The sequence below is a fragment of the Drosophila subpulchrella genome, chromosome 3L, assembly GCF_014743375.2.
Source record: "Drosophila subpulchrella strain 33 F10 #4 breed RU33 chromosome 3L, RU_Dsub_v1.1 Primary Assembly, whole genome shotgun sequence".
In the NCBI taxonomy this organism is placed as follows: domain Eukaryota; kingdom Metazoa; phylum Arthropoda; class Insecta; order Diptera; family Drosophilidae; genus Drosophila; species Drosophila subpulchrella.
Genome location: NC_050612.1, coordinates 10,768,731 through 10,789,626, shown reverse-complemented (window position 1 = coordinate 10,789,626; position 20,896 = coordinate 10,768,731). Strand labels below are relative to the sequence as shown.

At 40.1% G+C, this 20,896-nt stretch overlaps 3 protein-coding genes across 3 annotated transcripts; 1 reads left to right on the top strand and 2 right to left on the bottom strand.

Moving 5' to 3' along the window:
* Window positions 1-246: 246 nt before the first annotated feature.
* On the bottom strand, window positions 247-2,430 carry LOC119553166 (UDP-glucosyltransferase 2). The gene is made up of 4 exons (XM_037863401.1): window positions 1,614-2,430; window positions 1,145-1,554; window positions 973-1,085; window positions 247-909 (listed from the first exon to the last, which is right to left on the bottom strand). Exons 1-4 carry the CDS (start codon window positions 2,270-2,272, stop codon window positions 331-333), a joined length of 1,761 nt encoding a protein of 586 aa, XP_037719329.1. The 5' UTR covers window positions 2,273-2,430; the 3' UTR covers window positions 247-330.
* Window positions 2,431-2,772: 342 nt separating this feature from the next.
* LOC119554270 (actin cytoskeleton-regulatory complex protein pan1) lies at window positions 2,773-20,494 on the bottom strand. Its single transcript, XM_037865121.1, has 4 exons — window positions 20,122-20,494; window positions 6,180-6,342; window positions 5,993-6,114; window positions 2,773-4,718 (listed from the first exon to the last, which is right to left on the bottom strand). Exons 1-4 carry the CDS (start codon window positions 20,134-20,136, stop codon window positions 3,636-3,638), a joined length of 1,383 nt encoding a protein of 460 aa, XP_037721049.1. The 5' UTR covers window positions 20,137-20,494; the 3' UTR covers window positions 2,773-3,635.
* LOC119554271 (protein dpy-30 homolog) lies at window positions 19,350-20,133 on the top strand. The gene is made up of 2 exons (XM_037865122.1): window positions 19,350-19,489; window positions 19,718-20,133. The coding sequence occupies exon 2, from the start codon at window positions 19,725-19,727 to the stop codon at window positions 20,022-20,024; it is 300 nt and encodes a 99-aa protein (XP_037721050.1). The 5' UTR covers window positions 19,350-19,489; window positions 19,718-19,724; the 3' UTR covers window positions 20,025-20,133.
* Window positions 20,495-20,896: the final 402 nt, after the last annotated feature.

The following is a 20,896-nucleotide window of genomic DNA, read 5'->3' as shown; positions in this document are numbered from 1 at the left end:
ATTTGAAACATCTGTATTATTTTTTTAAATATGTGGAAGTGAAAATTACGTTTTAACAGATGGTATAATGTACATAAATGGCAAGCCGCTAAACATAAATAACTAAGATTTGCTTTACACGATTTCTTAACTCCATTTTCGATTAGCATCTTAATGGTCATCTATACAAATAAGGTACTTATTATAATATGGTTTATTTAGGTTAAATACCCAAATATGGGTTTGTTAAATAAATGTGTCAAAAAATCGGGAGATCGTTAAATATATTTATTGCCAGTCTTTCTTTGGTATATTTTAGTACATGAATATAGAGAAAACCAGATGCAAATGTTACATATCTTTCTTCTCTTCTAGAGGCTTTTCTTCCTCGTTAAGTAAATACGCCTCCTCTTTGAGGATCTTCTCATTAAAAGCTTTCAGTACATTTGTGGTCTCTTGAATTGTTGTATTCATTGCGGATTTCTTGGAGGTCCTTTTTACCCTCTTGCGTTTTTTAGGTAGCTCAAGGTCCGACTCCATCTCCTCATTAGAATTCCGCCTAGATTTGGAACGTCCTGTGACAAGGACTACAATTAGGCGGATCACATTTATAACCACCGCCATAAGGATAATAAAGGGCACCGTCAGCACATCTAGGGAATGCGACACGAAGAAATTTTGGGCTAAGGCCTCATTTTGTGAGAAGTACTTGAAGAAACGTGGCTCTGCGATAAGTTGTTCAGCATGCCAAACTGCCAATTCTAGGGCTGATTGTGGACGGGCTCGGAATTTCAACTGAGTGTGGTAAAGAGCGCTTGTGAAATGTTCGTCATCAAGAATTCGCTTTAGAGCAACAGTCAGGGATCCCTTATGGAATTCCTTGGCCTGAACCACCACACCTAAGTAGCGTTCCATGGCACGCTGGGCATTCTGAAAAGTTAAGGTAACATATTGTATTTACTTAATAAAACAATTTAAAAATTTAAAACTCACATTAAATTCCTCCAGTTTTAAGGGGAGCATAACAACAGGCACTCCATTGTGCACTGCCTCCTGAAGACTGAAACTATCACCATGATTCAGAAAACCCTTGACGTCAGGTAGAGCTAAAAATGATATAAATAATAAATATTATTTTTAGTCTTGTAAAAACCACTGATATTACCCAAAATATCCTGCTGTAGTGACTGGTCCACATGAAGGGTTAATAAATTGGGTCTCTCAGGCGGCATTTCCTCCACCTCCTCAACATTCCATATAAACCCATAGTTGGGATTGTCGAGTGTCATTTTAACCACAGCTTGGATTCCCTGGCTACTCACATATTCAATATAGGGCATATTGATGTACACGATGCCATCGATGAATTTCTCTGTGAACTTTTCTATATAAGTGGGCAGAGGTTTGACCTCAGTCTTGATGTGAAGGCCACCCACTTCGATGACTCCGGGTGGAAGATTTTGAACATAGTCCAAGGTTGGATGTGTGTTTAGCAGCACTAGTTGTATAGTGGGAAAGGCATTTTCCGTAGACACTAGGTTATTAAGCACAGGTCGAATGATAACGAAATGGATCCTGGGGGTTACAAAAATATTAATGATCCCTCAAATATTCAAAGTGAATGTAAAACCCACAGTGGCTCTGCATAGTACAAGATGTGGTTGTGAAGTCGGTTCCAGAAGCCCATCTTTTTCGGAACCTGACTTATGTAGTGCGGTGTCCTGGCCGCATTTATGGTATTTTCCGCCTTGAGCAGAGAGATCAAGTCTGGGGTGAGTTTTCCCGCACTCAAGCCAAGAACCGGCTTTGAACGCCAAATGGGAACCGCATCCATAAGGCATTCCATGCCGTGGGTGACGTCCGTGATTATCAGATCAAAATCCACGGCCAGTTGGGCGGTCAACTCCGGCATCTTACTGTTCATGGTATCCGAGTTGAGGACGGAACGGCAGCTGCCCAAGAGGACCTCGTACCACACCAGCAGCTGTTTAAGGGTCATCATCTGCTGGTACTCTTTGGTATCCTCGCGCAGGAAGTGCTTCTTCATCACATCATAATCGTTGGGCAGGTGGTAGTACAATAGACCGTCCACCTGCTTCTTTGGCTCCGGATTTGGAGCTGTACTAACCACCACTAAGGTGTGACCATTGGCAACCAGGGCGTCGAAAAGTGGCTTTGACCATCCGGGATTGTTGTGCTTGGCCGTGCTCACTAGGCACACGATATTTGCCGCCTTCGAGGTGCAAAAGGTCCCCAAAAGAACAATCACCGGGAGCAGAAACAAGGTCTTCATTGCTCCACTTACTTTCCACAACTGAGTCACTTTTGTTGGTTGTTTGGGTAGCTCGCCACGATAAGATTTGCCGGGTAATGTGTTTGTCGCTCTGATAACGTTTCAATCGGATTTCTTTTCTCCACGATATCAGTGTGATTATGACAAATCGAAGCCAAACATTGACAACGGACTGAAGCTTTGGGCATAGGCCTCCTTAGATAAGAAATCATTTGGGAACTGAATAGTATTCGGTGTCTTAAAATAATATATTATATTCTTTAGCAAAGCTAACAGCTAAATGCGAAAAAAATTAACTTTGTAAAATACATTTTAGTTCCAAACTTGAACAATCGTAAAAAGCCATTATCGTTATCGAAGTAACCACGGTTGTTGTCAAAATAACGCTATTTAGGGTCAAATACGATTTTTCATATAATGTAGTCTACTCTTCCCACTTATTTAGGATCAAATTGATATATTTATTTTATATTCCATATTTTAATAAACAAAACGCCAGATATATTTATCATTTAAATAATTATTTATTATCTTCGAACTTATTAACAATACACAAAATAATTTTTCGCACTACTTGGCTAAAGTTTCCAGGCAACGGGTATTCATTCCTTTTCAAATGAATAGCTATTGCCCAAAAAACGGTTAATCATACGTCTTCAATTACGCTAAGGGGCGAAATGGGGAGTTTTAGGGGATGAACAGAGAGTTGTATTTATTTACTTTTCGTTAATATGGCAAGATTAATACGTGAAACGATTTCTCCCCAATCACATACACAATTTTTGCTTTTGTGCGCGGCAGTGAGTACCCCTAATAGACCTATGCTAAGCGCTAATTGCACATAGTTTCGATTTATAAATTATGTTACATTTAAATGTGATTAAGCATTAAATTAATTAACACAGATGTCGTTTTCTTTGTGTGTGTGCGTGCAGGAAAGAAAATAAAATAGTGGGTTCTTGAGAAGGGGAAGGTTTAAGCGTGGTTATATGTACAGGTTAATCGTAAGTGGGGACTGTCCCCTGGTTGAGGTTCTACGGTTAGTTTTGGTGCCTCGTTGAGTGAGTCGGGAGACGGGTTAAGTGCAGCACCTTCATTAGCATGGGTCGATTATCATGATACAGGGGGACTAACTCAAATCTTAAGATAGTATCCAGAAGTTTAGAATTCAAGGGACATATAAACATTGAAAATCACATAACATATTATCCTTTTCCAATTTTTTTCTTTTCGAAAATGTGACTAATAACCGTATTTAAAAAATCGTATGAATATATTACCCATTTATCTAAGATTTCGCAAACCAACAATCCATTTACACAATAAATCGACCCACACTAATCTCCATGAATGATCCTATTCCCTATTCGTTGACCAGCTGCGCTGGACCCGGAGCATCGTAGGGCGCTCCATTGGCGCCCACATATTGGTTGTTGTTCCGATGGACGAATCCCCTTCCGGGAGCTGCATTATAGTAGACCACCCGCCGGATGCCAAAGGGGTCCACGTAGCCAAAGCTGCCCGCTCGCTTTCCATCCGCCGGATTCGTCTCCTCCTCGTGATACTGCTTGGGCAGCACATAGCGGAATCCATTACGGGTCACGCCCACGCCATCGTATTCGGAGGCGGCCAATCCCTCCAGGTGATTACTCTGGACTGGCCTTGGACGCAGCCGTCTTCGATAAGAGCTGGAAGGCAGGGGTGGGAGTAGGGCAGCCTCCAGGGAGTTGACCTCCAGTGGAGACTGGGGCGGGGGATAGTAACCGTATCCCGTGCCGGAAGAAGAGACAGGTGGGGCAAACTGATAGGCAGGCGCAGCAAAGGGCTGCGGCGTGGAGTAGCCATACAAATCCCCGCCAGAAATGGGTGCTGGTGTACTGGAAACGATGGCTATGGGCGATGGAGTTGGACGCGGACGCAGGCGACGCCGGTGGGCACTCAGAGGTGGTAGCATGTCCAGCGAAGGCGGTCTGGCCGTTGTGGAACTGATAACCGAACCAAACTGTCCATGGCCAAATGCTCGATCTGCCTCAGCATCGTACACATTGATGGCATTCAGTTCCAAGTCCAGAACAGGCTCAGCATTGGGATGGATGTCCACCAGCGGGTTGAGGGGCGTGGCCGGGAGGGGCGACAATAACTGATCCCTCGCCCGGGGTAACTCATCCGGATAGTGATCGAATCCCAGCTGGGATTGCGGCTCAATCTTGGCAGCCTGCTCGGGGGGCAGGTAGTTAAGCTTGCCCACGCCGGAGTCCTCGATGTCCAGGAGAGCGGGTGGAGGTGGTGGTGGTGGTGCCGCAGTCGTGGTGGATGTGGTGCTGGAAACATAGCCATAGTTGGGACGTTGATAGCTGCCCAGACTGTTGACCGAGGATCCTGATGAGCCGCCATGCACCAGGACTCCCGATTGGGCAGGAGCCGCCTTCGTGGATTTGATGGCGTCCTAAAGAAGAAATAAATTTGAAATCAATAAAAAACAAGAAAGGAAGTTAGCTTCGGCAAGCCGAAGCTTATATACCCTTGCAGCTATAATTATTAAATTTAAAAACACAAAAAATGATATTCCCAATAGTATAAGATAATATGTCAAAAAACACCGAAGCTATAATTTGTTTCATATTATTTTCCTACCAATTTTCCAATCGTTCCTATGGCAGCTATATGATATAGTCGTCCGATTTTGATAAAATTAAATTCGAAACTCAGAACTAATTAAAAAATGTTATTTCCAAGCGTAGGAGGTTATATGTTAAAAAACACCGAAGCTATAATTTGTTTCATATTATTTTCCTACCAATTTTGCGATCGTTCCTATGGCAGCTATATGACATAGTCGTCCGATTTTGATAAAATTTAATTCGAAATTCAGAACTAATTAAAAAATGTTATTTCCAAGCGTTGGAGGTTATATGTTGAAAAACACCGAAGCTATAATTTTTTTCATATTATTTTTCCACAAATTTTCCGATCGTTCCTATGGCAGCTATAAGATATAGTCGTCCGATTTCGATAAAATTTAATTCAAAATTCAAAATTATTTAAAAATTGTTATTTCCAAGCTTAGGAGTTTATATGCTAAAAAACACCAAAGATATAATTTTTTTTCATTTTTTTGTCCGATTATTCCTATGGGAGCTATAAGATATAGTTGTCCGATCCGGCTGGTTCCGACTTATATACTACCTGCAAAAGATATAAGACTTTTGGGAAAGTTTCAGCCCGATAGCTTTAAAACTGAGAGACTAGTTTGCGTAGAAACGGACGGACAGACGGACAGACGGACAGACGGACAGACGGACAGACGGACAGACGGACAGACGGACAGACGGACATGGCTAGATCGACTCGTCTAGTCATGCTGATCAAGAATATATATACTTTATGGGGTCGGAAACGTCTCCTTCACTGCGTTGCAAACTTCTGACTGAAATCAATATACCCTCTGCAAGGGTATAATAATTCAGCAAGCAATGTAAAATTTTATGATTAAAACCATTTACTTTGAAAATTTTGTTCTAGTTTCGTAATAAAAATATTGACTAATTGTTTCAGGAAATAATTGGTACCCAATAATAAAATGTGTATTATTATGATTTTTTCATATTGTATTATATTTATATTAACTTAAACTTGTAGGATTTAAGTCAGACACTCAATTTAAAAATTCTGAATTTATGTAGGGGTAATGATAACTTTTCTAAGTTTGGGTAGTCTTACCTCAACTGCCCTTCCCAGGCCCACATAGATCGTCTTGGACTTGAGTATCCGGTATCCCTGCTTGTCGGCAATGTAGTCCTTCTGTCGCAGGTAGCCAGCCGCATCGATCCAGGCCTCGGTGCCTGACGAAGATATTAATTAGGTGGTTCAATGACCTCCATCACCATAGACATCGCGGCTAACTCACCTATGACGGTGCCATCCTGCAGCCGCTTCTCCTTGCGGAACTGTCCGCTGTCCGTTTGGAAGCGGAAGTACCGCTCCGGCCCCTCGTCCGTCTGGATGTGATACTGATTTGGACTGGGAGTCTGGCTGCCAGAAACCACTGCTGCCAGGGCCACCAGAGCCAGCTGAAAGGAAAGTCTCGATGAGTGGTGATCGGAGCTTTGAAAAAAGGGGGAACGCCTCGAGGATTGGGTATTTCTAACTAATCACATCCGCCGGCAGCTGCCCCAAACCAAAACAGGCAGTCGCCAAAACAGTTGGAGGCTTTCCAGTGGGGCAACTTGATTACAGAGAGGAAAATAATATTTAATTTATAGTACCCACTTGTCTTACATTTCTGCTTGATAAGCTAATGAAAATTACAATTTTTTTTACGACTGTTTGGTTTTTTCCCACCATTTACTTTTAGCGTAATTCAAAATTAACTTAACAAAACATTGTAAGAAAAATTGAAATAAATTTCAGAAAATAGGTATTAAAAGTAGGTATTTAACAAACAGTTAAATCAATAATTATATTAAAACTAAGACTTTTAGTATGAAAGCTTGACACTTAAAAATCATAGGTGCTAATATATACTTTAGATACCTTATAAAATAGTACATACAAATATTCGATCGTACTTAATAATGTTTTGTTATGTTACAAATTTAGTTTATTCCCCCCGAATATTTCTCACAGTGTGTGGACCGTTTCAGAGTCAAGGTGACACTGGCCAGTGAGGAATCAATGGCACGAGATGCGGTTTTGCAACATTTCATCAATCCGCGTGCGGAAATGCAGCATGTGAAAGTGTTTTTCACAGCCGCAGCATCAGTGGCAAGCAGCTGAATCAACTTAAGCATCATCAGTAGCAGCATCGTAAATTCGAACCGGTTCACGTGGCGTATGCGTAATGCAGATGACTCGATTTGGCTTTACTTGGGATCGGCATTACTACCCAGTTTGTCCGCGCTCATGGTTAAGGTTGGAGCTCGAATAATAATACTTCTGGCAATTATTCTAATGTCTGAGCCACCCGCACGTTTAATCATTTACGCTTCAATTACTTTCAGCATTCCGTCATAAATTTCCATTGCTTCGATGAAGGGAAGAAGGGGGGTTTTTTGTGTGGGTGGAGCAGCTCTGAGCCAAGTTAGCTGGATAATTTCGGTTGCCGCTGACGTTTTTATTTTAATTTCGTGCTCGTTACGTTATTCGCTGATTTTATGTACATACGTCTTGGCTCGACGCAATTTATGGCGCTTTAATTAATTGTTGTTGAGACACTTTTCGGAATAATCAAAATAATTGAACCGCAAAGAATGAACTTTCCTTAAAGGGAGAACTTTGTTTGGGGGCTAACTCATTTGCGAAATATTCATATTTGTTATTGATTTATGAATGACCTGTCACCTGACTAAAATTGTCCATTAATCATATTTTAAGGAGACACTTATTACATCAGCACAAACATGTAAACCCTCTCGGGATCTTTTTTATTTAACTCCCACAGATGTTTCTTGGGAATACTTAAATTGCAAACAGAACAAACATTTTTTTATCTGATTCATACTTTTATAATTTGCAATACTTAAGAAATCTAGTTGAAATTTAGAACATTTTAACATATACAGATGCGTTGCTTTAGTTGGTAAAATTCTAATTTAAGAATAGTAATTAAAGGCACATATTATTATTAAAAAATATGTATTTTCTATTTCTCCTTGTTATAAAATAAACCCACTAGCCCCACATTTTAAAATGTCTTTCCAAGACCAACAGCTAATTGAATTTCCACCTTAAGACCAATGACATAATGTGGCCATATATACAAGCCCGCACTTTTCCAACCACTCCCCCAAAAGAAAAATATAGCAAATTGCGGTCCATTCGCGAGATATTCGCGTGTTCGAGTCGCAGTGGCCATAACTAAAAGTATCTACAAGCTCCGTGCGAGCAGATGGAGATTTATTTGATCGGCTAACGCAACGAAATAAATTGCGAGCAAATTATTGCGACTGTTTCCGCTGTGTTTGGCCAAAACGAGAGTAAAAGTGGCCACCGGCGGGGGCTTCATCTCTCGATGAATGAAATTTGCTGCCCCGATTTGGGAGCCCCGAGTTGCCAGTTTAACTCAACCGGTTAGTTGGTTGGACTCTGAAGCCACTCTGCAACATATGTTGCATTTGCTGTTGCTGCCGCAAAGTCTTTGGTTACGTGAGAATCGCCTGAGATGACTCCCGACGAGGCGAACTCCTTTTGGGCGCGATCAAAAGTGGAAAATCACGTTTTCCTTGGCGCGCAATTTTGTTTACTTTATTGTCAGTCGTTAGTTGTTGTTGTTGTTGCTGCTGCTGCCTGTCGAAACGGTAACAAAAAAAAAAAATAAAAGAGTTTCTTTCCGTTGCGCAACCATCTCGCCCCCGCAGCCTCCTCATCCACTTTGGACCCCCCTTTTGTAACTTACGCAACCTAAAATTGCTCAGCTGACCCCAAAAAAAAAACCCGAGCTGAACAAAGAATTCTGCAAAATGCTAGAAACAAAGCAATCATAATTCCCCATTGTTGGTGACCTTCGCCTGATCACAGTTCGCTTTTTAATTAAAACTCACTTCAATTACGATCGCAGTTCGCTCCAAATTTACCAGAGATGATAAATGAAGCGGGGAAAATTCCAATTTTAGGTTTTTTGTTTTTTATTTGCCTGCATTCTGGGCACGAACAAAGAGCTAATGAAGCCCATAGCCTTTCAAATCGATCCCCATGTTGATCGTATTTGTTTTGGCTCAGTTGGTTTGGTTCCGATTTAGTGGTTTTAATTTTTGTCGGGGAGTGTTTTTGCATACCCGCCGGGGTGTATGCATGTTGTGATGGATTTCTACATGGCTATTTCCCCGTTTTCAATTTGATTATGCGGCTGACGGCTGCTTCCGCCTGGGGCATGGGTGCCATGAATTATGTGGCATGAAAACCCACAGAAATCGACTGTGAAAAATCTAGTTCAAGCCGTAGATTGATGCCAAGTTGTTGCAAAATTAGCTGCTAATAAAAAATCGTATCTTGTGGTGAGTAAACCCACAGAAATTGAAAGTGGAATATCTAGTTAAGTTAAGAACTTCAAAGGAAAAACGTTGGTGATTCACTTTAAGCAAATGTATAAGAACGCAGCAAGCAAGTACTTTTTCTCAATAATAATATTGAAAACAAATAACCAAAAGTGGAAGATCCACCTCCAGCAAATATCAAAAGACTAAAGACACGAACTTGTGGAGTTAGAGAACAACCAAGATGATTCATATTAACTGGGTTCCGCGCAATTATAAAGATTTTGATAGGATCGTTACTAAGAAATCAACAACAGTCATTTTTCAAACTATAATAAAACCTTATTAAAATATTAAAACAAAAGACTTAAGACACAAACTTGTAGGACTAAGGCATTGCAAATATGTATGACTCTTTTGAGCCAATTAATTTTATGATTAGGCGTTAATTAAAAAAAATTGAGATAGGACTTCCGTTAGCCTTAATAAAAAAGACTTAAGACACAAACTTGTAGGACTAAGGCATTACAAATATGCATGACTCTTTGGAGACAATTAATTTTATGATTAGGCTTTAATTAAATAAAGATATAAAAAAGATAAGACTTCCGTTAACCGGGGACTTTTATGACATTGTCAAAATTTTATTAAATAATTACAAATAACAAACTTTGCGGCATTAAGCTTATTAAGTCCCCCAGACTCAGCTGCTAACCGAAGCAAATAATAATTTCTAATTGCTCAAATTCCACAAGCACGGCAGCCGCGCACAACATGAAACCCTATATTCAGCTAATGAAACATTTCATTAGGCACAATCAATTCCAAGAATGTGAACCGCCAACAGCAACCGGCGACTATTGAATTACACTGAGGACAGCCGAAAGATATTCGAGTGCCTCGCGGATAGAAAACACCCACTCGGATATTTCAAAACGGGGGTTATTGGAGGGGAATTCTGACTGACAGCTGGCTGTCAGATTTCGAGCAAAGCCCGCAGATTTTTGGCGGTGGGAAGCAGCTGACAAGCAACAACAACGATCTGCCGTACAAAATTGTATTAAATTTCGTTAGTTGTTTGACTTTTCGTAACTTGCAAAAAATAAAAAAAAAACAAAGCAATAAAAAACTAAAAGAGTAAAAGCGCAAAAAAAGTGTTTGCCTTTTTCGGTCAACGATTTTTTGGCTGCGGCATTTCCTGTTTGTCTTGGAGCTCCACCAAAGACAACAAAAAAAAGTAAAAAGCAGTACGAAAACTATATAGGAACATTGTAAGCAGTTATACAATCCACTTAATGGTGTCTATGAGCAGCAGCCATGCCTTCGGGCCAGGCTCCAACTATGGCCAAGTCGATGGTGTGGGCTCTCAGAACCCGCCCCTGAATTGAATTGCTAGATCGAACAAATGCGACCACGCAGCACAGGCTGCCTGTCTTGTTTGTCCCAGTCAAAAGCCACTTCATCGGATCTATAGCACTACCGATAGTTGATTAACAGCCCCCAAGTAACCCAGATTTACGCCGGACAGCCGCTGCCCGTTGCTAATCGCTATTTATAGAATTTATCAGTCAGCTGCATTTGGAGAATTTGCAAATTGAATCAGATCTCGCTTTTGCTCGGGTGATGACAATACTTATAAATCCAATTGAGATGGAAAGTTCTTCTTATTAGAATCAGCATTAATTTCCAGCAACAGTAATATTCGCAAAATAGTATGATATATTTAAAGATCTATTTAAATATATTCATCATATACCCGTTTCAAGTTCATTATTCACCAGAATAAAAATATTTATATTGGGTCATATTATAACATCTTTAAATTTTTCTTTAAAAATTGTTCCTAAAAATATATTTTTAATTAACCAAACAGCAAAATTAACAGTGTAATTCAGACATATTTCAACAAACACTTGGGATTCTGAAGACCTTACCGTAAATAAGAAACTGTATTATATTATAATGTTAAAACAAAAGAAAAATGGTGTAGTAATAATATATTATTAATGTTATTCAGTTAATATTCTTATTAAAATTTAAAATCCCGTTCAAAATTATTTAAGTATCTCTTAATTTTTATGCGTCTTCTGAAGTACCCCTAATTCGATTCACTTAAATTCTTTGCATAACCCGCACTCATCTAAACCAGCTCTAACCGCAGCTTGCATTGCGATTTATTGCATCATTTTCATTTCCAAGCTGCTGCTCTCCATATTTGTGGCACTCGGGGTGTGATAACTCGATTATTCGAGTGAGTGTTGCGTGAATGGGTGTTGTAATATTCGCAGTGGATGTGACGTGTGAGATCCCCAATAGTCACGCATAGAACTAAGCAGAACGGAACGCAATAAAAACACCAGAATGGATTGATAATTAAGCGATAATCATGCAATTGACATGCATCGGACGACTGTCGAAACAAATGTTCATCAGCAAGAGCCATAAACAATTATTGAGGCACAAATGGGCATATGCATATGGTTTATGCATGCCGCCAAGGTCATCCAGAAGCGAGGAACGTGGGCGGACAACCCAGGGCCAGAGCTATGAACTCAACGACAAAAAAATAAATAAAAAACAGCTGTCAACCGAAGCGGCGCCAAAAGTTTTCCACCGGGCGACACTTCCGACACTTTTCACTTTTGTCGAGTTGACACAATTATTAAAGTTGCATAATGAGTTACACAGTTGCATAACCAGAATGGCAGCCAGTCGAAACCAGCTGATTTTAATTTAGTTTTATGTTTATTTCAGCTCTGGAAAGCACCCACAATTCATTTAGAACTCACCGTATTTGGAAAAATGTAACTGGTCGTATAAAAATTAAAATTTATGTGTTCGACTTTTTTATCTTTTTACAGATTTTGCTCTGTGTCTCCTCTGAAAGACGTTACTAATAATATACATTCAAATCATGCTTTCATATTTAGGTAACGTAGTTAAGATATACATTTATTTATTTCGCCAAAAGATTTATTTTCCCTAACTAAAAAAAAATACATTTAAAATATACAAACTATAAAAAAAAATATGACAACAAAGCTTTTTATTATAATCCCTATCCCTTTTTGTAAATCTGGTGAATGTATTTTCTGTTTAATATAAGCTTTTTTCAATATCTCAAAGCATATAGAGAACAATAAACTAATAGATGGATTGAATTCTCGTATAATCTAAGATAAACAAGGAAGAACGCTATAGTCGAGTACCTCGACTATCAGATACCCGTTACTCAGCTAAAGGGACCAAAGGGAAATGGAGATATGCAAGCAGCAAAGCGAGATTTAAGTGCGCCACCTACCGGCGGAAGACAGATTTAAGCATTGTGGGCGTTAGGGTAGGCGTGGCAAATTTTTTTTTGGATCAATCGATAGGTATTGACGAGACCAATACATTTCAGTTAAAATTTGTTATCTAGCATAAAAATTGTGGGCGCCACAGGCTTGGGCGGTTTGTGGGCGTTAGAGTGGGCGTGGCATATTCGCATAACAAACCTGCGCTGCGTACAAGGCTACGGAATCTAAATCTGAAATCCCAATACTCTATCTTTGATGGTTTCCGAGATATCCGCGTTCATATTTACGGTTTTTTGAAGTTTGTGGGCGGTTTGTGGGCGTTAAAGTGGGCGTGGCAAACTTTTTTTTGGGTCAATCGATAGGTATTGATGAGAACAATTCATTTCAGTTTAAATTTTTACTCTAGCATCAAAACTGTAGAAGCCACAGTTTTGGGCGGTTTGTGGGCGTTAGAGTGGGCGTGGCACTCTACTGAAACAAACTTGCGCTGCGTAAGAAGCTCAGGAATCTGCTCGCCAAATCTCAATAGCCTAGCTCTCATAGTTTCCAAGATCTCAGCGTTCATCCGGACAGACGGACAGACGGACAGACGGACATGGCTAGATCGACTCGGCTAGTGATCCTGATCAAGAATATATATACTTTATGGGGTCGGAAACGCTTCCTTCTGCCTGTTACATACTTTCCGACGAATCTAGTATACCCTTTTACTCTACGAGTAACGGGTATAAACAGCAGACCTATGGATTTTATTTTTAGAACAAGTTTAGGAGGAATATTAAATTGTGTGTTTAGTATTATATTAGTATTGTATTATAATATATAAATACCACATTAACAGTTTGATAACACTTTTCAAGAATCTAAGATGGAACAATTGCCCAGTTAATCAGTTGCATAACAAGAACCCCAGCCAGACGGCGACTTTACTGGGCATCTTCCTATCTTCCAATTTTCTGATTTTCCGGCTCGGCTGCGCCCAATTTGCCGAGGCGTGAAAGAGTGGAACCAAGTGGAGTTTCTTTGGGCTGATCGGCGTTGGGTAATGCCCCATGATGAAGGTCGACATCTGGTGGCGGGGAGTTGAAAGAGAGGAAAAGTGTGGCCCGCTAACCAAGTGGAAAATCCACCTGATGTGGCACCAAACGGCGCCGACGCCAACTGTTGATTCATCCAGCCATCTCGGCCAGTTCGTGTCTTAAGTCTTTTGTTTTTTGCGTTGATTTTTTGTGTTCCATAGCTTCGCGCTTCGTCGCCAAAAATGTTTCCGCAATTTGGCACTGCACTTGGCACTTGGCAGTTGCCAGTTGTCGGTTGGCAGCTGTGGGAGCTGCTCTTTGGCTGCTCCAATTTGCCAGCTGATGGGCAACCGAACCGTCTCCGCCCCAGAAACGGTGGCCAAAAAAACCAAACCTCCGGCTGACATTCGGTCCCAAAAGAGAGTGAAAGCTGCACGAGCACATTGCTAACGTATCGCATTAAATTTCAGCTCAGCTGCCACTTCGATCCGACTTCGAGACTTCGAGACTTCTTCGACTTCGACATGGGCCAATGCAGGCAGTGTTGTTCATTGCTCGCTCGTGTTTTAATTTCGTGTTGTATAAAGTGTTGTTTCTACCCCTCCTGGCCACCAATTTTCATTGTCAGCGTGCGGGCATGCAACTTCTGCGGAGCTCCCTGGCCCCCCCCCCTTAAAAACTGCTAAGGCGTATTTCATAATTGCGCCTGAGCTGGGCCTCCGAAAAGCCAAGAGCTGAGAGCCCGATGCACATATCAAGCGAAATTAATCATAGTAATTGCCGGCGCTGAATTCGACTTTGTTTTGCGCGCTGCGTGTAAATGAACTCCGGCGGGGAGTTTGGCTTAAAGCGCTGTGGGAAAAGCCGCATTTTTTGGCAGCCACTTGGCCCTGCTGGGGCGCCATCTGTGTCAGCGGTAAATGCAAAAATGCCAGATATGTGTGATAATTGTTGTGTTTTACTTTCGAACTGAGGCACTTGGAAAAATGCATGTACCTAGACTTTATTTTGCTCATAAAAAAGGGGCTGGGCCTAGGCATGACGTCCCTGTTCGGGCGCCATTTGCATAAAAACATAAAAATAATTCTATGGCATTTTAAAGTGTAAAATCTTTATGGTTATGACTCAAAGGCTGTTTAAACCTTTGTATTTGCTATAATTAAAAGTATCTTAGAGATATAAAATTAAATACTATTATTTTAACACTGGCGCCGTATTTAATATAATAAAACAATTTCCTACCTCTTTTAATTAAATTAAAAAATAATATTGTATAATAATATACAAATTTTAGGATAATTTTCCTCTCTGTGAAATTTCCATTGCCACTGGGTTGGGAAATCTTGAAAAAGGGCCAGGCCAGCCGGCTGACTTTGGCATACTTTCGATGCCAAGCGGATTGATTAGCATCTGTGGCCCCTCAGCAGCTCCCTCATCTGGCATTCAACTGGTGTACCATGCGTGGGACTCACTTTTATTGTGCGCTGGGTAGTACCTCCGCATATATTTCTTATTCTCCCCGATAAACTGGCGACAGTTCTTGTGTGGGCAAAAGTGTCTCTGGTTGCAAGCGTGGTTGCCTCGTTTGCACTCTAACAACTGCAAACTGTCAGTTACCAGTTACCATTTACCAGTTAGCTTTATGTAGAGTCAAAAATTTGGGGCGGGACAGACAGAAGTGTGACAAGGAAATGGAATTTTCAAAGGCGAAGGATTCCAAGCCAACACCCCTAAGAAATTTGAATAAACCTACCAGATTTTTGAAAGAATTTATAGGCTATAGCTATGATGCATACATTCTTCTGAAAGTACTCATTAATTTGTAATTATTTTTTAGCCGTAATCTCATGGGTGACCTAATGGATTAATTGCCTCCAAGTCTCACCCAGAACATCTTCCCACATCACTCACTTCTGAGGTGACCCGCCATTAAAGGCTGTGACCGCATTTGGATCTGCTTCCCATTCAACTGCAAAACAGCAGCTGTTGCTAATTTGTTAAGAAGGCCATTAAAAAAACAGTGCAAAATTCTCTGGCGTGTGAACCATCATAGAATATATTGTGGAAGTAGTATATAATATGTAGTTGAGTGACCAGGTAAATTAGCCAAAGGAATTGGGTCAGCCGTTGGGATAGAAAGATATCTCGATGTGTCGGCGGAATGTGGCCGAAATAACCAAAAAAGTTGCAGCATCATCGATCGTCTGTGGCCAAAACAGTTTATGGCCAAATAATATATGCGTGAAATGCAAAAAAACAAAATGCGAAATAGCCGCCGGCAGGGGCGGGTTCCATTTGAAATGATATTTAATAATGGGTAATTGTGAAATGAAAAACATGAGAAACACGAATCGCCCGCCCATATATCAATCCATCTGGGAGGGACTTGCATAATTATCGTAGGGCAACTAATCTGTTTCGGAGTCTGGTATTTTTTTTTTTGGAGGTCCAAAGCGAAGAAAAGTGCGAGGCAAAATGGCAAAGACAATTTGAATTCATTTCTGTCACTCTGCTTTTTCTGTCTATTTTTTTAGAGCTGGCTATCTCCCTCAAGGTCGCATAAATAATAAAAGTAAAATGTGGCAAGTGATTCCACTGCGCTAATTAATTCAGTTGCGCTAATTTCGCCCTGCTCTGCTTTTGGTTTCTTTTTGAGTGCCCTAGAATGGGGTGTTGTATTTATGGGCATATTTTTAACAACAGGGAATGAGAAACTCTGACCTATAACAACTTGGGCATACTTATTATTTAAATATTCGTTATAATGACGATTTTTTATTTTGTTTTTATTTTTCCGGTTATATTTCATTTTTCTTTGTCTTTTGACAGAGTTATTATACTTGAACAACCAATTTTACTGAACTAAAACTTTTTCTTCGGCACAAAGAGCATATAAATTGCCTGATTTCGTAATTTGTTTAATAATAAATAATACAAAATGCCTAACATTTTTAAATAAGCTTTAAAAATGATAATACAAAATGAGGTAATGCTTAATGTTTAGTTATTTTAAACAAGCTCTTTTAATGCATTTTAGAGTATTACTATAGGGTATTGACATCTCCTATTCCCAAGTTTTCTTAGAAATGCTCTGTTTTTAGAGGTCTTTGTTTTCTGTTTTGGTTTTTTGATGCCTCACCAAGTGATTTGCATATACTTGGCTCCCTCTCTTTCTGTCTCAAATCCCCCTGTCTTTCTTCCCTAGAGATTTGCGCAATTGTGGGCTGCAGTTGGGTTTTTCTCCCCAGCTGGTTTGTTTTGATTTGTTGGCCCTTTCCGTAGTTCCCTTCAAAACCAACAAAATGTAAGGCCCACGTGCTGCTGCCCACTTAAAAAAAGATACAAAGATACACAGAGATACACCAAGTGAGTATCCATCTGAATAGCCCATAATCACCTTCGTCATCATAGTCATCTCATCATCATCATCATCATCATGAGATGCCAGTGACCTTTGGCGGGCTCTTCATTTCTCTAGCTTCTCTGCGCTGATCAATATCTGGGGGAAGCCTTCATGTAATGCACGATTTTTGTCGAAACACCGAATGATTGAGGCCTCCGAGAACAGTTAGGGCATATAGCGTTACCCCCTCAGTTTTCCCCTCCGATTTGTATTTGTTTTCTGACTGGCCGCTTCTATTCGTATTCAAATTTCTGGCAAAATTATCTCAAATATGGGTCAAAAACTACAGGTTTCTCGTTTCTCGCAGCGAAATATGTGTTAATCACTTCCCATGAATTATTCAATAAATTTCGAATAAAAACAAGAAAGGAAGTTAGCTTCGGCAAGCCGAAGCTTATATACCCTTGCAGCTATAATTATTAAATTTAAAAACACAAAAAATGATATTCCCAATAGTATAAGATAATATGTCAAAAAACACCGAAGCTATAATTTGTTTCATATTATTTTCCTACCAATTTTCCGATCGTTCCTATGGCAGCTATATGATATAGTCGTCCGATTTTGATAAAATTAAATTCGAAACTCAGAACTAATTAAAAAATGTTATTTCCAAGCGTAGGAGGTTATATGTTAAAAAACACCGAAGCTATAATTTGTTTCATATTATTTTCCTACCAATTTTGCGATCGTTCCTATGGCAGCTATATGACATAGTCGTCCGATTTTGATAAAATTTAATTCGAAATTCAGAACTAATTAAAAAATGTTATTTCCAAGCGTTGGAGGTTATATGTTGAAAAACACCGAAGCTATAATTTTTTTCATATTATTTTTCCACAAATTTTCCGATCGTTCCTATGGCAGCTATAAGATATAGTCGTCCGATTTCGATAAAATTTAATTCAAAATTCAAAATTATTTAAAAATTGTTATTTCCAAGCTTAGGAGTTTATATGCTAAAAAACACCAAAGATATAATTTTTTTTCATTTTTTTGTCCGATTATTCCTATGGGAGCTATAAGATATAGTTGTCCGATCCGGCTGGTTCCGACTTATATACTACCTGCAAAAGATATAAGACTTTTGGGAAAGTTTCAGCCCGATAGCTTTAAAACTGAGAGACTAGTTTGCGTAGAAACGGACGGACAGACGGACAGACGGACAGACGGACAGACGGACAGACGGACAGACGGACAGACGGACAGACGGACAGACGGACATGGCTAGATCGACTCGTCTAGTCATGCTGATCAAGAATATATATACTTTATGGGGTCGGAAACGTCTCCTTCACTGCGTTGCAAACTTCTGACTGAAATCAATATACCCTCTGCAAGGGTATAAAAACAGCGGCATATCTATGCGGGGAAGGTGTGAGGGAGATGGTGTGTGATTTACAGGGGGCAATTAAGAAAAGTGTTGCCAAACATAAGCAAACAATTTAGCAGGCGATTCTACACTGATTTTACGACTCTTAGAACACGTTTACATGAGTGCCAAACGTCGCAGAGGGGCCCCGACTGGATTATGGAACCCCACCGATCAAGGGTTACCCACAGCCAGCTGGTTGGCTTCTCGTTTTGAAATTAAATTTAGCGACAAGTTTTGCAAAGGGGGGTCTTATAAATTTATGGGCAATGCTCTTGGGTTACTTGGTAGCCCCACTTAGGAGATAATTGCCGTGGATAATTCCCCGAGTTTGGCTAACCCGTAAAACAAACCGAACGATGCTCTTAAATCTTGGTCGCTTCACATAAATTTTGGGTCGAGGTCAGGCGGTTATCTATGGGAGTATGGATGGATTTACGACCCGACTAAGGGTGATTGAAATGCAAACCGAAAGCCGGCTACAAAGTGATGGGAAAACTCTGGGTGACATCATCAAAGGCATTCAGTTCAATATAAAGCGGAGACAATAAAAACCATGTTCTTTGAATTCCTAAACAATACTTTCTTTGGTCTTCTCTTTCCTAGTTGCATTCAATAAGTAACCTATTGATATTAACCATTCAGTTTAATACTAGTTAAACAGCTATTTACATTATTTTACCTTAAAAGCTTTTTAATAAAGTTACGGTGCTAGTTTTAATTTAAAAACAATTGAATTTGATAATATACCACAGTCATGCAAAACATAACTTTAACTAAAAATAATAAACAGTCCTTAAGAAGTCTAATAGAGTTGTTTTTCAATATTTTTAGGAAATTGCCAAACGTTTTTACATTTATTTATTTAATTTTGTTTTTAAAATTAAAACAAGAAAAAAAATTCTATTGATTTCTGATTCTGATTCTGAGATTTTCACAAGATACAACTTATCCAACACTGTTATGCAATATAGTATTTAAAAATGAGAAATGTTCTGACTTGTGCTGTCATTTGGCAGGCCAAGCCATTGATTTCAGTAGTTTGTGAGAATAAATCCTATGGGCACATCATTCTATTTGCAAGATTCAAAGCGGTTGGAGCTCAGTCGTATTAGAAAATATAAAAAAAAACATATATATTTTGTAAATTCAACTGGTAAATATAGCTCAAAATAAATTCTAAGAAATCAAGTACCCAAAATATTTTAAGGACATATTTATTTTTGTTCTGTTAACAATATATCCAAAATTATTAAAAAGCAATTGCGCTGTTTTGAAAAGCGTGTATTAAGATCTAGAAATATAAGGCCCCCACTTTTAAGTCAAATTTAAGTTTTAAATCCATTTCAAGAGCCGCTAGCAATATAATTGATATATTTCGCAGACCCACAATGCCAATGTCCCAAGGAGATGGCAGCTTCCTCGGCAGCGGAGATCTGACCAAGAACGAATCAAACTCTCAGGAATCGGTGGATGGGGCACCTAATGCCTTTGCCGCCTGCCAGAAGCCCCGTCCGGATGCCAATTCCCTGCCGGTGCGGCAGTACCTCGACCAGACGGTGGCCCCCATCCTGCTCCACGGACTGCAGGCCCTGGCCAGGGATCGACCCAGTGACCCGGTCAGCTACCTGGCCACCTATCTCCTGAAGAACAAGAACCGCTGCGACGAGGTCAACATGGACGAAACCTAATCACCCGTATTTTATTTATGCCGATTTTCCTTCCACACAAAATTAAGTCTTGTACACAACTTATCGCTGATTAAAAGCTGGCTTAGAGCTAACTTACCAGCCACGATTTCATGGTGATCCTCCGGTGCTTTCGAATATTTTTCCGATTTAATTTGCAATTTAGTTTCCGTTGGCTTTTCACGGCTCCGTACACACGCACAAGATTTTGTTTCGAATTATCTATTTCTCAGCTCTTGCCAATTTTGGCTATCTTCATTATAGGCAATTAGTTCCAGCTCCAGCTGCTGGGTTTTGTGTACTTTTTAAATATTTATCTTTTTCAAACACTTCCGATTGCAGCCCACGCTCGTTGCAATATGCGATCGTTTCGTTTTCGGTTTTGAATTTCAGTTTGGGCCAGGTTTTTGCTTTTCAAACTCGCGCTCTCGTGTGTCTGGTCGACTGGCTGGCTCGTTTGCCACTAAATTCGCAGCGAGCTTAGTTGACGGTTTAAAAACTTCAAATTCGAAACCGCTTCGGTTCAAAAGCGAGCGCCAAAGCTTCGGCTCTGGGTTCGTCGTATTTCTCTGTTGTCAGTTCTGCTTGGTCCAATTTAATCTACTTTGGGGGGCTCTCGAGTAAGCCGATTTCACAGGCCCACCCGCAATTGTCACGCGCCAAAATCTAACCTATATGCCTCACATATGTACGTAGTATACCTTCCATTGCATAGAATAATTAAATCTAATTGGCAGCCAGTCGGGTCTAAAGATCACACATCGCTGGCTCAGTGCATCTCCATCTCTGGGCTAAATGAGCGATAAATACCTCAGGTGCTAAGCCGCTCATTTTCGAAAGGGTTTGCGATCGGCCTTGGCATGTTGTATCTTGAA

Excerpts from the sequence above, each read along its gene's own strand:
- LOC119554271 (XM_037865122.1), top strand. The coding sequence starts at position 19,725 with ATGCCAATGTCCCAAGGAGATGGCAGCTTCCTCGGCAGCGGAGATCTG.
- LOC119553166 (XM_037863401.1), bottom strand. The coding sequence starts at position 2,272 with ATGAAGACCTTGTTTCTGCTCCCGGTGATTGTTCTTTTGGGGACCTTT. Across the intron at positions 1,555-1,613 it reads TTGTACTATGCAGAGCCACT|GATCCATTTCGTTATCATTC; the intron begins GTGGGTTTTACA and ends TGTAACCCCCAG. Across the intron at positions 910-972 it reads TAAAACTGGAGGAATTTAAT|AATGCCCAGCGTGCCATGGA; the intron begins GTGAGTTTTAAA and ends TTAACTTTTCAG.
- LOC119554270 (XM_037865121.1), bottom strand. Across the intron at positions 6,115-6,179 it reads GCAGGATGGCACCGTCATAG|GCACCGAGGCCTGGATCGAT; the intron begins GTGAGTTAGCCG and ends TATCTTCGTCAG. Across the intron at positions 4,719-5,992 it reads GCCTGGGAAGGGCAGTTGAG|GACGCCATCAAATCCACGAA; the intron begins GTAAGACTACCC and ends TTTCTTCTTTAG.